Here is a 16,890-nt window from a genome sequence, read left to right as displayed (position 1 = left end):
GTGTGACGGTGGGGGAGTGTGACGGTGGGGGAGTGTGTGGGGAGTGAGTGTGACGGTGGGGGAGTGTGCGGGGAGTGAGTGTGACGATGGGGGAGTGTGCGGGGAGTGAGTGTGACGGTGGGGGAGTGTGCGGGGAGTGAGTGTGACGGTGGGGGAGTTTATGGGGGAGTGATTTGTGGTTGAAGCCTACAGGGCCAAACGTTCAATCTAAAACTCCCAGATTGATTCCTGCTAAATCAGGCTTGGATCACAAGAGGACGATCAACTTCCCCCATCAGCCCAAAAGTCAAGATCTTTGAGGACTCGTCTACTGAGGTAGTATGGGCTGAGGTTAGAAACAGGAAGGGAGAGGTCACCGAATAGTTCCTGAGCTGTAGAGGAAAGGATAGCAAATGTGATTCTGGATAGGAGCGAGAGTGACAGGGTAGTTGTTACGGGGACTTTATCTTCCCAAATATTGACGGGAAATACTATAGTTCAAGTACATTAGATGGGTCCGTTTGTGTCCAATGTGTGCAGGAGGGTTCCTGACACAGTATGTAGCCAGGCCAACAAGGGGCGAGGCCACATTAGATTTGGTACTGGGTATTGAACCCGGCCAGGTGTTAGATTTGGAGGTAGGTGAGCACTTTGGTGATAGTGACCACAATTCAGTTGTGTTTACTTTAGCGTAGGAAATGGGTAGGTATACACCGCAGGCAAGGTAGGGGGGGAAAGGCAATTATGATGCGATTAGGCAAGATTTAGGATGCATAGGATGGGAAAGGAAACTGCAGGGGATGGGCACAATTGGAATGTGGAGGTTATTGAAGGAACAGCTACTGCGTGTCCTTGATAAAATATGTCCCTGTCAGGCAGGGAGGAAGTGGTCAAGTGAGGGAGCCGTGGTTTACTAAGGAAGTTGAATCTGTTGACAAGAGGAAGTAGGGGACTTATGTTAGAATGAGACGTGATGGCTCAGGGTACTTTGGAGTTACGGTTAGCCAGGAAAGACCTAAAGAGAGAGCTAAGAAGAACCAGGAGGGGACATGAGAAGTTGCTGGCAGATAGGATCAAGGAAAACCATAAGGCTTTTTATAGATTTATCAGGAATAAAAGAAAGACTAGAGTACGAATGGGCCAATCAAGGACAGTAGTGGGAAGTTGTGCGTGGAGTCTGAGGAGATAGGGGAAGCACTAAATGAATATTTTTCATCAGTATTCACACTGGAAAAGACAATGTTGTAGAGGAGAATACTGAGATACAGGCTACTAAACTAAATGGGATTGAGGTTCACAAGGAGGAGGTGTTAGCAATTCTGGACAGTGTGAAAATAGATAAGTCCCCTGGGCCAGATGGGATTTATCCTAGGATTCTCTGGGAAGCCAGGGAGGAGATTGCAGAGCATTTGGCTTTGATCTTTATGTCATCATTGTCTATAGGAATAATACCAGAAGACTGGAGGATAGCAAATGTTGTTCCCTTGTTCAAGAAGGGGAGTAGAGACAACCCTGATAATTATAGACCAATAAGCCTTACTTTGGTTATGGGTAAAGTGTTGGAAAAGGTTATAAGATTTATCATCATCTAGCAAGGAATAAGTTGATTCAGGATAGTCAACACGGTTTTGTGAAGGGTAGGTTGTGCCTCACAAACCTATTGAGTTCTTTGAGAAAGTGACCAAACAGATGGATGAGGGTAAAGCAATTGATGTGGTGTATATGGATTTCAGTAAGGTGTTTGATAAGGTTCCCCATGGTAGGTTATTGCACAAAATGCAGAGATTGAGGATGATTTAGCAGCTTGGCTAAGAAATTGGCTAGCTGAAAGAAGGCAAAGGGTGGTGGTTGATGGGAAATGTTCATCCTAGAGTTTAGTTACTAGTGATGTACCACAAGGATCGGTTTTGGGGCCACTGCTGTTTGTCATTGTTATAAATGACCTGGATGAGGGTGTAGAAGGATGGGTTAGTAAATTTGCAGATGACACTTAGGTCAGTAGGGTTATGGATAGTGCTGAAGTATGTTGTAGGTTACAGAAGGGCATAGATAAACTGCAGAGCTAGGCTGAGAGGTGGCAAATGGAGTTTAATGTGGAAAGGTGTGAGGTGATTCACTTTGGAAGAACTAACAGGAATGCAGAGTACTGGGCTAATGGTAATTGGTAATGCAGATGAACAGAGAGATCTCGGAGTCCATGTTCATTGATCCCTGAAAGTTGCCACCCAGGTTGATAGGGTTGTTAAGAAGGCATACGGTGTGTTCGCTTTTATTAGTAGAGGGATTGAGTTTTGGAGCCATGAGGTCATGCTGCAGCTGTACAAAACTCTGGTGCTGCCACACTTGGAGTATTGTGTACAGTTCTGGTCACCACATTATAGGAAGAATGTGGAAGCTTTGGAAAGAGTTCAGAGGAGATTTACTAGGATGTTGCCTGGTATGGAGGGAAGGTCTTATGAGGAAAGGCTTAGGGACGTGAGGCTGTTTTCATTAGAGAGAAGAAGGTTGAGAGGTGACTTAATTGAGACAAATAAGATAATCAGAGGGTTAGATAGGTTGTCAAATGGGGACTGTTCCTGGTCAGCATGGATGAATTGGGACAAAGGACCTGTTTTGTACTGTGACTCTATGACTCTATAAAGAGTAGAGAGAGTGTTTCTTTCCATTTACTTTTTAAATAAGTGAGTAGAGAGAGTTTACCTGTTTCTAACTGCATTCTGCACCTGTTCTGGGAGTGCTTTTTTGATGGAGGCTGTGTGGAGGGACCTTTATTTTCAGTTTGCTTCCAGTTTAAAAGAGTAGAGGCAGCTTTACTCAATATCCAACCCCATGCTGTCCTGGAAGTGGCAGTGTAGAGGGAGTTTTACTCTGTATCTAACCCTATGCTGTCTCTGTCCTGGAAGTGTCTGATGGGGGATAGTGTAGAGTGAGCTTTACTTTGTATCTAACCCTATGCTGTCCATGTTCCGTGAGTGCCTTTTTCCTTGTATGGTGATGGCTAGCACAGGGGGACATAGCTTTAAATTGAGGGGTGATAGATATAGGACAGATGTCAGAGGTAGTTTCTTTACTCAGTGAATAGTACTGCCTGTAACAGTAGTAGACTCGCCAACTTTAAGAGCATTTAAATGGTCATTGGATAGGCATATGGATGAATCCAATCCAAAGATGTGCTGATAAGGTAAATTGGCCATGCTAAATTGCCCATAGTGTTAGGTGCATTAGTCAGAGGGAAATGTAGGGTAGGGGAATGGGTATGGGTGGGTTACTCTTCGGGGGGGCTGGTGTGGACTTGTTGGGCTGAACAGCCTGTTTTCCTACTGTAGGGAATCTAAACTAAAAATGGAATAGTGTGGGTTAGATGGGCTTCAGATTGGTTTCACAGGTCAGCGCAACATCGAGGGCCGAAGGGCCTGTACTGCGCTGGAATGTTCTATGTTCTACGTAACTAGCAAAAGTAAAGTACTCCAGCACATGGAATTAACAACAGAAAGCTCTGGAATTACTCAGCAGGCTGAGCAGCAGAAGTATTGAGGTGACAGAGGCTCCTAGCGACAAATCTGCAAGCTGGACAGGTGGCAAGAGAACCAACAAAGAGGGGGAAAAACATATTCAATCTGACGGCTGCAGATGCATCTGTCCATGACAGCACTGGCTAAGAGTAACCACCACAAGAGTGGAGACAAAGTCCTGCCTTCACACCGATAATACCCACCATTGTGCTGTGTCGCACCATCACCGTGCTAAATGGGACAGACTTTGAATAGATCTGACAACTCAACACTGGGCATCCGTGAGGTGCTGTAGGCCATCTACAGCAGCAGAATTGTATTCCAGCACAATCTGCAATCACGTGTCCTGGCATATCCCCCCCCCCCCCCCAGTCAACTATTACCATCAACTCTGGCTCAATGGAGAGTGCAGGAAGTCAAATCAGGAACAGCACCCGACATTCCTAAAAAGGAGGTGTCAAACTGGTGAAGCTACCAAACAGGACTACTCGCACACAAACAGCATAAGCAGCAAGTGATGGACAGAGCTCAGTGAGCCAACAAACAAGTCTATGCTCTGCAGTCCAGCCACATGCAAGCGTGAATAATGGTAGACAACTAAAGAACTCAAACATTCCTGTCCTCAATGCTGGACGAGCCCAACACATCAGTGCAAAGGAAAAGACTGAAGCATTCGCAGCAGTGTTCAGTCAGAAGTGCAAAGTGAAACTTTGCTGCACCTGCTGAATCCCACACCATCAACATCCTGGGGGTTACCATTGACCAGAAGCTCAACTACACTTGCCACATAAACACAGTGGCTACAAGGGCAGGTCAGAGGCTGGAAATTCTACAGTGAATAATTCACTTCCTAACTCCCCAAAACTTGTTCGCCACATACAAAGTACAGGTCAGAAGTGTAATGGAGGACACCCCACTCGCCTGGATGGGTGCAGCTCCAACAACGCTCAAGAAGCTTGACACCATCCTGAACAAAGCAGCCCGCTAGATTGGCGCCAGATCCATTCTCCCCACCACTGAGCTCAGTAGCAGCAGTGTGCATTATCTGTAAGATGTACTGCAGAAATTCACCAAAGATCTTCAAACAACACTTTCCAAACACACGACTACTCCCATCTAGAGAACAAGGGCCATAAATACACGGGAACACCATCCCTTGCAAGTTCCCTTCCAAGCCACTCACCATCCTGACTTGGAAATATATCTCTGCTCTGTCCCTGTCGCTGAGTCAAAATCCTGAAATTCCCTCCCTAAAGGCATCGTCCGAACTTCCTACAGCACAAGGACTGCAACAGTTCAGGAAGGCCACTCACGCCAACGTCTCAAGGGGCATCTAGGCACTGGTAAGAAATGCTGGCACCCATGTTCTGTGAATGAATAGAAACAGCAGTGTTTATTGAGGGGATGAGACAGTGAAGTGTGAGAAGTTGAGTTGGAGGTTTACCAAAGCATTGAAAAGAGAATGAGTGATTGTACATTCAGTGATTTTGTGACTGATGGTGAAAGCAGTGTTGGTTGCACTGAGCAGGAAGTGTGGTACAACAGGGAGGGAACAGAGTGTGGGTGATGGATCTGTCACTGTGATATCCTGAGCTTTCATCTTCTGCACAGCCACAATTAACAAGAGGAAGACAAGGTTGGGAATGGACGGGAAACAGAAGTCGGAAGTGGAAGGGTTGGTAAGAGTCAACACAGAGCTTAGTGTTATGTTACAGTCCATAAATAATTATACTCCCAGGACATGGACAGCACGGGGTTAGATACAGCGTAAAACTCCCCTCGACATGGTCCCCATCAAACACGCACAGGACAGGGTCAGCACGGGGTTAGATAAAAAGTAAAGCATCCTTTATACTGTCCCCCATCGAACACTCCCAGGACATGGATAGCACGGGATTAAAAACAGGGTAAAACTCCTTTACACTGTCCCCCCACCAAACACTCCCAGGACATGGACAGCATAGGGTTAGATACAGAGTAAAACTCCCTCTGCACTGTCCCCCATCAGACACTCCCAGGACATGGACAGCATAGGGTTAGATACAGAGTAAAACTCCCTCTGCACTGTCCCCCATCAGACACTCCCAGGACTTGGACAGCATAGGGTTAGATACAGAGTAAAACTCCTTTACACTGTCCCCCCACTAAACACTTCCAGGACTGAGACAGCATAGGGTTAGATACAGAGTAAAACTCTTCTACACTGTCCTCCATCAGACACTCCCAGGACATGGACAACGTAGGGTTAGATACAGAGTAAAACTGCCTCTATCAAACATTTCCATGGGGTTGGATATTGAGTAAAGCTGCCTCTACTCTTTTAAACTGAAAGCAAACTGAAAATAAAGGTCCCTCCACACAGCCTCCATCAAAAAAGCACTCCCAGAACAGGTGCAGAATGCAGTTAGAAACAGGTAAGCTCTCTCTACTCACTTATTTTAAAAGTAAATGAAAAGAAACACTCTCTCTACCCTTTTGTAGAGTCATAGAGTCACAGTACAAAACAGGTCCTTTGTCCCAACTCACCCATGCTGACCAGGTTTTCTTAACTAAACTAGTCCCATTTGCCTGCATTTGGTCCCTATCCCTTGAAACCTTTCTTATCTATATACCTGTCCAATTCCCTTTTAAATGTTGTAATTGTACCTGCCTTTATCACTTCCTCTAGAGACAAAAAAAACTCTAGATACTGGAATCCAAAGGAGACAAGCAGGAGGCTGGAAGAACACGGCAAGCCAGGCGACAGCAGGAGGTGGAGAAGTCAATGTTTCAGGTGTTAACCCTTTCTCAATCCTGAAGAAGGGTTGCACCCGAAACGTTGACTTCTCTACCTCCTGATGCTGCCTGGCTTGCTGTGTTCTTCCAGCCTCCTGCTCGCCTACCTCTAGCACTTTCTCTGGCAGTTCATTCCATATACACACCAACCGCTTTGTGAAACAGTTGCCCCTCAGATCCATTTTAAGTCTTTCCCCCCTCAACCTAACCTATGCCCTACAGCTTTGGACACCTCTACCCTTGGAGAAAGACCTTGGCAATAAACCCTATCTATGCCCCTCACGGGTTTATAAACCTCTATAATGTCAACCCTCAGCCTCCTACACCCCAGGGGAAAAAATCCCAGCCTATCCATCCTCGCCTTACAATTCGAATGTTATAATTTCGGTAATGCCCTTGTAAATCTTTTTACACCCTCCCCAGTTTAATAACCTCCTTCCTCAAGCAGGGTGACCAGTACTCCAAATGTGGCCTTGCCAATGGGCTGGACAGCCATAACATGACATCCTACGTCCTGTACTCAATACCCTGACTGGTGAAGATAAGCATGCCAAACACCTTCTTCATCACAGTGTCTACTTGTGATTCCACTTTCAAGGAACTATGCACTTACACCCCTAAATCCCTCGGTTCAGTGACACTCCCCAGGATGCTAAGAGGCTGCAGGTTGACTTGACTGGCTGGCGAAGTTGACAAATACAATATAATGTGGATAAACATGAGGTTAACCAGTTTGGTGGCAGAAACAGGAAGGCAGATTATTATCTGAATGATTAGATTAGATTATTTACAGTGTGGAAACAGGCCCTTCAGCCCAACACCGACCCGCCGAAGCACACCCACCCATTCCCCTACATTTACTCCTTTACTAACACAACAGGCAATTTAGCGTGGCCAATTCACCTAAACTGCACATTTTTGGACTGTGGGAGGAAACCGGAGCACCCGGAGGAAACCCACGCAGACACGGGGAGAATGCGCAAACTCCACACAGAGAGTCGCCTGAGGCGGGAATTGAACCTGGGTCTCTGGCGCTGTGAGGCAGCAGTGCTAACCACTGTGCCACCGTGCCACCCGGTGGCAAGGAAAAGGTGAGGTGCAATGAAACCTGGGTGTTATGGGAGAACAGTCACTGAAGTTTGACATGCAGGTGCAGCAGGCAGTGAGGAAAACTAATGGCCTTCATAGCGCCAGAATTTGAGACTAGGAGCAGGGATGTCTTGCTACAATTACACAGGGCCTTGGTGAGGACACACCTTGAGTATTGTGTGCAGTTTTGGTCTCCTAGCCTGAGAAAGGATGTTCTTGCTATTGAGGGAGTCCAACAAAGGTTCACTAGAACAATTCCTGGGATGGTAGGACTCACATATGGATCAACTGGGCTTGTACTCATTGGAATTTAGAAGGATTGAGGAGGGGGGTGCCTCATAGAAACATATAAAATCCTGTTGAGACTGGACACGCTGGATGTGGACAGTATGTTCCTGATGTTGAGAAAGTTTAGAACCAGGGGTCATAGTCTAAGAATAAGGGGTAAGCCAGGAATTCCTTCACTCAGAGAGTAGTGAACTGGTGGAATTCTCTACTCCAGAAAGCTGTTGGGGTTAGGTATATTCAAGAGGGAGCTAAACATGGTCCTTGCAGCTGAAGGGATCATGGGGTATGGAGAAAAGGTAGAAGTGGGATACTGGAAGTGTAGGAGCAGCCTTGATCGTATTGAATGATGGTGTACGCTTGAAGGGCCAAATGGCCTACTCCTGTACCTATTTTCTGTGTTTCTATGTTTCTATGGGACTATTAACTGTCTAAGTCTTGCCCTGGTTTGTCTGACCAAAAGGCATCACCTCACATTTATCTAAATTAAACTCCATTTGCCACTCCTCAGCCCTCTGGCCCAGTTGATTAAGATCCTGTTGTACTTTTAGATAGTTAAAAATCACACAACACCAGGTTATAGTCCAACAGGTTTAATTGGTAGCACACTAGCTTTCGGAGTGACGGTCCTTCATCAGGTGATTCCTGATGAAGGAGCGTCACTCCGAAAGCTAGTGTGCTTCCAATTAAACCTGTTGGACTATAACCTGGTGTTGTGTGATTTTTAACTTTGTACACCCCAGTCCAACACCGGCATCTCCGAATCATGACTACTTTTAGATAAGCTTCTTCATTGCCCACTGAACCACCAACTTTGGTGACATGTGAAAATTCCCTAATCAAATTGTTTATACAAATGACGAACAACAGAACCGATCTTATTGGCACATCTGTGGTCCCAGGCCTCCAGTCTGAACAACAACGCTCTTCCACCACTCTCTGCCTTCTACAGTCAAGCAAATTTTTGTACCCAATTGGCTAGCTCTCCCTGGATCCCATGTGACCTAACCTTACTAACCAGTCCACCATGTCGAACCTTGTCGAAGGCCTTGCTGAAGTTTATGTAGACAACATCTACCACTCTGTCTTCATCTATCTTCTTGGCTACCTCTTTAAAAAACTCAATCAAATTTGTTAGACACAACTTTCCATGCACAAAGCGGGATGGGACCATTCGCTGCCCCCGATTAGCCACCGCCCATTGGCTGCTGAGGATGATTCGCCACCGCCCATTGGCCACTGAGGATGATTCGCCACCGCCCATTGGCCACTGAGGATGATTCGCCACTGCCCATTGGCCGCTGAGGACGCTTAGCCACCGCCCATTGGCCACTGAGGACGCTTAGCCACCGCCCATTGGCCGCTGAGGACGCTTAGCCACCGCCCATTGGCCGCTGAGGACGATTCGCCACTGCAAGTGTTTGTAACTCCTTTTTTTGTATAAACCAATAAAATTATATTCATTTCACCTCTTTTTTTAATCAATATTTTGTTTTATAAATAAAGGGGACTGAGAAGTATGAAAGAACAGACAGGAGGGAAAACAATCACTACGTATATATCTTTCCGGTGGCGAAGTCTCCAGAGGTCAAACGACCCCAGTGGAGAAACGCTGGTGGCGAATGAGCAGTGGCGTATCGTCACCAACCCGCACAAAGCCATGCTGACTATCCCTAATTGATTCTTGCCTTTCCAAACGCATGTAGATCCTGTCCCTCAGAATCATCTCCAACAACTTAGCCACCATTGACCTCAGGCTCACTGGTCTGTCGATCCCTGGCTCTTCCTTGCAGCCTTTTTAAAATAAAGGCACAGCATTAGACACCCTCCATACTTTGTGCACCTCTCCTGTAGCTGGAGAGGTGTACAAATATCTGTGCTAGTGACCCCACAATTTCTTCCCTAGCTTCCCATGATGTCCTGAGATACACTTGGGTTTTTAAGACCTCTAGCACCTCCTCTCCTGTAATGTGGATGCTTTTCAAGCCATCACCACTTACTTCCCCAAGTTCCCCAGCTTCCATGTCCCTCTGCACAGTAAATACTGACAAAAATATTTGTTTAGGATCTCACCCATTTCCTGTGGCTCCATACATATATGGTTACCTTACTCTTTAATGGATCCTATTCTCTATCTAGTTACTATTTTGCCCTTAATATATTTGCAGAATCACATTTACTTTATGTGCAAAAGCTATCTCATAGCCCCCTTTTGCACTCCTGATTTCCCTGTTAAATGTTCTCCCAGACCCTCTATAATCCTCAAGGGATTCACTTGATCCCAGCTACTTTCACTTAACGTATGCTTGAGTCAAAAAGTGTGGCGCTGAAAAAGCACAGCAGGTCAGGCAGCATCCGAGGAGCAGGAGAATCGATGTTTCGGGCATAAGCCCTTGGTCACTGGTCCCAAAGTGCTCCCCCACTAACACCTCAGTCACTTGCCCAGCCTTCTTTCTCAAGAGGAGGTCAAGTTGTGCTCCTTCTCTGGTTAGGGCAATCTATATATTGAGAAAGTTTTCCTGAACACACTGAACTAATTGCCCCCCATGCAGGCACTTAACACTAGGGTAGTCCCAGTCTATGTTTAGAAAGATAAAATCCCCTACTCTTACAACTATTATTTCGTCCCATCAAAAACTCTCAGGGCAGGCACAGCATGGGTTTAGATACTGATAAAAGCTGCCTCGACCCTTTTAAATGGAAAATGAAGCTTCCTGTGCACTTTTAATATGCTTTAAAACTAAGAGTAAATTGGAATTAAATCTCTCTCCGCACCATCCCCATCAAACACTCCCGGGACAGGGTTAGATAGAGTAAAGCTCCCTTTACACACTCCCGGGACAGGGTTAGATAGAGTAAAGCTCCCTTTACATTGTCCCCATCAAACACTCCCGGAACAGGGTTAGATAGAGTAAAGCTCCCTTTACATTGTCCCCATCAAACACTCCCGGGACAGGGTTAGATAGAGTAAAGCTCCCTTTACATTGTCCCCATCAAACACTCCCGGGACAGGGTTAGATAGAGTAAAGCTCCCTTTACATTGTCCCCATCAAACACTCACAGGACAGGGTTAGATAGAGTAAAGCTCCCTTTACATTGTCCCCATCAAAAACTCCCGGGACAGGGTTAGATAGAGTAAAGCTCCCTTTACATTGTCCCCATCAAACACTCCCGGGACAGGGTTAGATAGAATAAAGCTCCCTTTACATTGTCCCCATCAAACACTCCCGGGACAGGGTTAGATAGAGTAAAGCTCCCTTTACATTGTCCCCATCAAACACTCCCGGGACAGGGTTAGATAGAATAAAGCTCCCTTTACATTGTCCCCATCAAACACTCCCGGGACAGGGTTAGATAGAGTAAAGCTCCCTTTACATTGTCCCCATCAAACACTCCCGGGACAGGGTTAGATAGAGTAAAGCTCCCTTTACATCGTCCCCATGAAACACTCCCGGGACAGGGTTAGATAGAGTAAAGCTCCCTTTACATCGTCCCCATCAAACACTCCCGGGACAGGGTTAGATAGAGTAAAGCTCCCTTTACATCGTCCCCATCAAACACTCCCGGGACAGGGTTAGATAGAGTAAAGCTCCCTTTACATTGTCCCCATCAAACACTCCTGGGACAGGGTTAGATAGAGTAAAGCTCCCTTTACATCGTCCCCATCAAACACTCCCGGGACAGGGTTAGATAGAGTAAAGCTCCCTTTACATGGTCCCCATCAAACACTCCCAGGACAGGGTTAGATAGAGTAAAGCTCCCTTTACATTGTCCCCATCAAACACTCACAGGACAGGGTTAGATAGAGTAAAGCTCCCTTTACATTGTCCCTATCAAACACTCCTGGGACAGGGTTAGATAGAGTAAAGCTCCCTTTACATGGTCCCCATCAAACACTCCCGGGACAGGGTTAGATAGAGTAAAGCTCCCTTTACATTGTCCCCATCAAACACTCCCAGAACAGGAAGCATGGGAAAAAGACAGCATTGAAAGGCATCATTTGCCAATGAGACTTTGTTGACTTGTCCATACAGCCCTCCTGTTAGTTCTCTATTGCTGCTCTTTCCAAATAATTCAATAATTTTATTTCTACTTGAACAATTTATCCAATTGGCTGTGAGATATTGCTGCCAAATTTGTATTGTTTGTCCCACCCCCATCATTGATTAGATTCCACATCCTAACCAATCTCTGGGAAAACATACTTTATTCTCATGTTGCCTCTGGTTTCTTTATCGGCCTGTGTGTCCTGGAGTTACAACACTTCTCCTTACGCAGATTTCCCTTGACTCAAGAAAAATGGAGTGAACAACACAGTCCTGTATTAATCTTAGTCACTACCCATTGCCTCACTCGCTTCCCATCGTCCTGTATTAATCCCCAAATTAATCCCATTGCCCTCCACTCTTCCCGTAGCCCTGTATCATAGAATAGAACATTACAGCACAGTACAGGCCCAGCGGCCCTGAATGTTGTGCCGACCTTTTATCCTACTCTAAAGTCAAACTAACCGACATACCCTTCAATTTACTATCATCCATGTGCCTATCCAAGAGTCGCTTTAATGTCCCGAACATATCTGAGTCTACCACCGCAGCTGGCAGTGCATTCCACACACCCACCACTCTCTGTGTAAAGAACCTATCTCTGACATCTCGCCTAAACCTTATTCCAATCACCTTAATGTTATGCCCCCACGTGATAGCCATTTCTCTGACTATCCACTCTATCTATGCCTCTCATCACCTTTGTACATCCCTATCAAGTCACCTCTCAGCCTTCTTCACTCCAATGAGAAAAGCCCCAATGCCTTTAACCTTTCTTCATAAGCCATGCCCTCCAGTTCAAGCAGCATCTTGGTAAATCTCCTTTGCGCCATCTCTAAAGCTTCCACATCCTTTCTATAATGAGGCGACCAGAACTGAAAACTTGTTTCAAGTGTGGTCTAACCAGGGCTTTATAGAGTTGCAGCATAACCCCACAGCTCTTCAACACAATTCCCCTGTTAATGAAAGCCAACACACCATATGCCTTAACAACCCTATCAACTTTGAGACATCTATGAACATGGACCCCAAGATCCCTCTGTTCCTCCACACTGCCAACAATCCTGCCTTTAACCCTGTATTATGCATTCAAATTTGACCTTACAAAATGAATCACTTCCCACTTTTCCAGGTTGAACTCTATCTGCCACTTCTCAGCCCAGCTCTACATCAATGTCCCGTTGCAACCTCCAACAGCCCTCCACACTATACACCATCCCACCAACCTTTGTGTCATCAGCAAACTAACTAACTCACCCTTCCATTTCCTCATCCAAGTCATTTATAAAAATCACAAAGATCTGTCCCAGAGCAGATCCCTGCAGAACACCACTGGTCACCAAGCTCCAGGCTGAATACTCTCTATCTGCTACCACCCTCTGTCTTCTATGGGGCAGCTAATTCTGTATCCAGATTGCCAATTACCCTGTATCCTCCTTACTTTCTGAATCAGCCGACTGTGGGGAACCTTATCAAACACCTTGCTCAAATTCACGTGCACTACAGTCACTGCTCTACCTTCATCATTGTGTTTTGTCACATCCTCAAAGAATTCAAGAAGGCTTTTGAGGCATGACCTGCCCATCACAAAGGCCGTGCTGACTATCTCTAATCAAACTATGGTTTTCCAACTAATCATAAATCCTGTCTCACAGAATCTTCTCCAATAATTTGCCCACCACTGATATAAGACTGACCGGTCTGTAATTCCCAGCACTAGAAGGAAATGAGGACTGCAGATGCTGGAGATCAGAGTCGGGAGAGTGATGCTGGAAAAGCACAGCAGGTCAGGCAGCATCCGAGGAGCAGGAGAATCGACGTTTCGGGCAAGAGCCCTTCATCAGTAGTGGCTACTCGTGAAGGGCGCTGGCTCGAAACGTCTACTCTTCTGCTCCTCGGATGCTGCCCGACCTGCCGTGCTTTTCCATACTCTCAATTCCCAGGGTTATCCCTATTCTCTTTCTTGAACAAGGGAATAACATTCGCCACCCTCCAATCATCTGGTACTATTCCAGTGGACAGTGAGGACGCAAAGATCATCGCCAAAGGTGCAGCAATCTCTTCCCTTGCTTCCTGTACTAACCTTGGGTATATCCTGTCTGTCCCAAGGGACCTATCTATCCTTATGTTTTCAAAATTTTCAGCACATCCTCCTTCTTAACATCAACCTGTTCGAGCATCTTAGCCTGTTTCACACTGTCCTCACAAACAACAAGGTCCCTCTCACTAGTGAATACTGAAGCAAAGTATTCATTAAGGGCCTCCCCTACCCCCTCCGACTTCAGGCACAGGTTCCCTCCACTATCCCTGATCAGCCCTACCCTCACTCTGGCCATCCTCTTGGTCCTCACATAACTCTAGAATGCCTTAGGGCTTTCCTTAATCCTACCCACTAAAGCTTTCTCATGTCCCCTTCTAGCTCTCCTAAGTCCATTCCTCAGTTCCTTCCTGGCTACCTTGTAACCCTCTAGAGCCCTGTCTGATCCTTGCCTCCTCAACCTTAAGTATGTTTCCTTCTTCCTCCTGACTAAATGTTCCACATCCCTTGTCACCCAAGGCTCCTTCACCCTACCATCCCTTCCTTGACTCAGTGAGACAAACCTATCCAGCACTATCAGCAAGTGCTCCCTAAACAACCTCAAGAATCAATCCTCAAACTAATATCACTGCCCTGTGCTCTCCCTGCAGTCCTATATCCATTCCAAACTCATCCCATTGTCCTGCACTCTCCCCGTAGCCCTGTATCAATCCCAAATTAATCCTGCTGCCCATGCCCTCCTCATAGCCCTGTATCAGTCCCAAACTAATTACACGGTCTCCCCCAAGATCTCTCTCCTTGTGTCTGTATCCTGCACTATTTGAAGTTTTTATAATGAGTGCGTGCCTGTGAGTCATGTTTCTGCATTACTCATACCCGCAAAGTTCTACAAAGTTGCAGTCTATTCTTGCCTGACTTCACGTGTTTGCACTTTCTAATGGGAAGTAGTATTTGCCTGGACACTATCACAGTGAGTGCAGCACTCACATTCACCCCCACGCTCATCCCAGCCAAAACATCCACTCCTCTCCCCTACCCTTCCTCTTCTCTGAGCCCCACTTCCCCACAGCTTCCCTGTTGCCCCTCTCCCTTCATGACTGCGGGTCTATTCTCTCACGTCAAAGCCCAACTCTAGGTCTAGTCCTCTCTCCTCACCTTATTCCTTCACCTTTTCCTCAGCCTCCTTTCCCTCAGTCCCGCTGCCATCACTCTGCCTGTGTAAGCCCCCTACCCTTCCCCGCCATGCCCCTCTCACCGTGATGTTCCGGCGAACACAGGCCGGGCCGCTCCCCTGGATCACGCTGTCCAGCACCATCACCTCTTGACTGTGGTCCTCCTCGAAGCACTTCCTGCGGGCCTCGCGGATGCGCCGTTCGATGTCCGGGAAGCTGAACAGGCAGAGGGCTGTGTCCCCGCTCCTGGACTCGGGTCTCTCGAACAGGCCATACAGGCTCTGAGCAGGCCCGGCCCACACCGACAGCAGGCGGCTGTAGAGCCAGAGGTCTGAGCTGCACTGCAGGCCCAGCTGGATGTACGACTCAGTCAGTTTGCGGCTCTCGGTCCCTCTCGGGCCCCGGGCGCCGGCGCAAATGCGGGCCAACAGGCTACGCGGGCGCCCGCCTTTGCTGCCCGAGTTAGCGTCATTGTTGAGGGCGAGGTAGGTGTAGGCTCCGTGGCCAAAGGCCCTGACGAAACTGAGCCGGTTCCGGGCCTTGGCTTCAAACTTGATCTTGAAGACGTTGTCCTCGGACGGGTTGATGTCGTAGGTGAAGAGCCGCGAGAGGCGGCCTGTGTCCAGGGCACGGATGGCGATCTCCGGAGTGTTCTCGAATCGCAGGTCCTCGCGGCTGCTGTTGGTCGGGAAGTAGCGGGTGCCCAGGCCCGTGTAGGTGGCAGCCACCAGTAAACGACTCCCAGGCTCCGACCCACCGCCAGGGCCTCGCAGGACCAGGCCCACGGTGGAGGCCTGAGGGTGGTTGGCAGCCACGTACAGCATGCTGGGGAAGACCAGGTCTGTGCCAGCTGCCGGCGGGAACTGCACCGCCAAGCGACTGATGTTAACCAAGGCCCGGAGTTGGCAGAAGCCCTGGTGGACGGATCCACAGACCACCAGCAGGCCTTGGGCACGGTCAGCCTCCAGCAGCTTGTTGTAGTTGTCCGTCAAGCGGCGGGGATGCTCGCAGTTATTCTGGGGCAGTTGCGAGGCGTGGCACAGGGCACTGTCATTCACAGGACCCGTCTTCACCTGGCTCTGCAACCGCAGGCCCGGCCCCAGCTGGTACACCGCATTGACAGCCCCCACGTACACCCGAGGCTCGGGTTCCAGGCCCCGGCCTCGCTGCAGGCCCCCCACCACAAGCAAGTTGTTGGTGGGCGTGGAGCTCCGAAAGGTATCCTCGAGCTTCATGGCCAGCACGGTAGGAAGGACCCCAACTAGGAGGCCAATCAGGAGCCCGAGAGCGAGCCCAACCAGGCCCATCCTTCACCTCTCTCCCTACTCCCTGAGATACACTCTTACTCCCTGCTCCTAAAGGCCCCTACTTACTTCCAAGACACTCGTCACTCTCTGCCCCAGAGACACCCCCTCACTCCCTACCTCCTCCTCAGCTCCTATCCACCCAGACACCCCCTCACTCCTTGCCCCTCCAGAGGCAACGCTCACTCTCTCCAGTTCCTCCTTACACAGCCCACAGCCTTTCCTCACTCCACCCTGCCCCAGCCCCTGCTCACACTCTCACTTCCTCCTGTAATCCGCCCCACCCACTGCTGTTTATGTCACCCTAGCTCCAACCCTACATCGGTGTAACTCCGGTCCTAGTCGGTGTAACTCCGGTCCTAGTCGGTGTAACTCCGGTCCTAGTCGGTGTAACTCCGGTCCTAGTCGGTGTAACTCCGGTCCTAGTCGGTGTAACTCCGGTCCTAGTCGGTGTAACTCCGGTCCTAGTCGGTGTAACTCCGGTCCTAGTCGGTGTAACTCCGGTCCTAGTCGGTGTAACTCCGGTCCTAGTCGGTGTAACTCCGGTCCTAGTCGGTGTAACTCCGGTCCTAGTCGGTGTAACTCCGGTCCTAGTCGGTGTAACTCCGGTCCTAGTCGGTGTAACTCCGGTCCTAGTCGGTGTAACTCCGGTCCTAGTCGGTGTAACTCCGGTCCTAGTCGGTGTAACTC

General features: G+C 48.1%; 1 protein-coding gene across 1 annotated transcript in view; it reads right to left on the bottom strand.

The window, feature by feature from the left end:
- The window catches only part of plxnd1 (plexin D1), a 114,914-nt gene extending 98,399 nt beyond the window's left edge, over window positions 1–16,515 (bottom strand). The window contains exon 1 of the mRNA XM_043708651.1: window positions 14,980–16,515. Coding sequence (XP_043564586.1) covers window positions 14,980–16,203 — 1,224 coding nt within the window. The 5' untranslated portion in view covers window positions 16,204–16,515. The remainder of the gene's footprint in view (window positions 1–14,979) is intronic.
- Between the last annotated feature and the right edge of the window lie 375 nt (window positions 16,516–16,890).

This window comes from Chiloscyllium plagiosum, chromosome 18 (assembly GCF_004010195.1).
Source record: "Chiloscyllium plagiosum isolate BGI_BamShark_2017 chromosome 18, ASM401019v2, whole genome shotgun sequence".
Classification (NCBI taxonomy): Eukaryota; Metazoa; Chordata; class Chondrichthyes; order Orectolobiformes; family Hemiscylliidae; genus Chiloscyllium; species Chiloscyllium plagiosum.
This window is presented reverse-complemented; position numbering and strand designations above follow the sequence as displayed.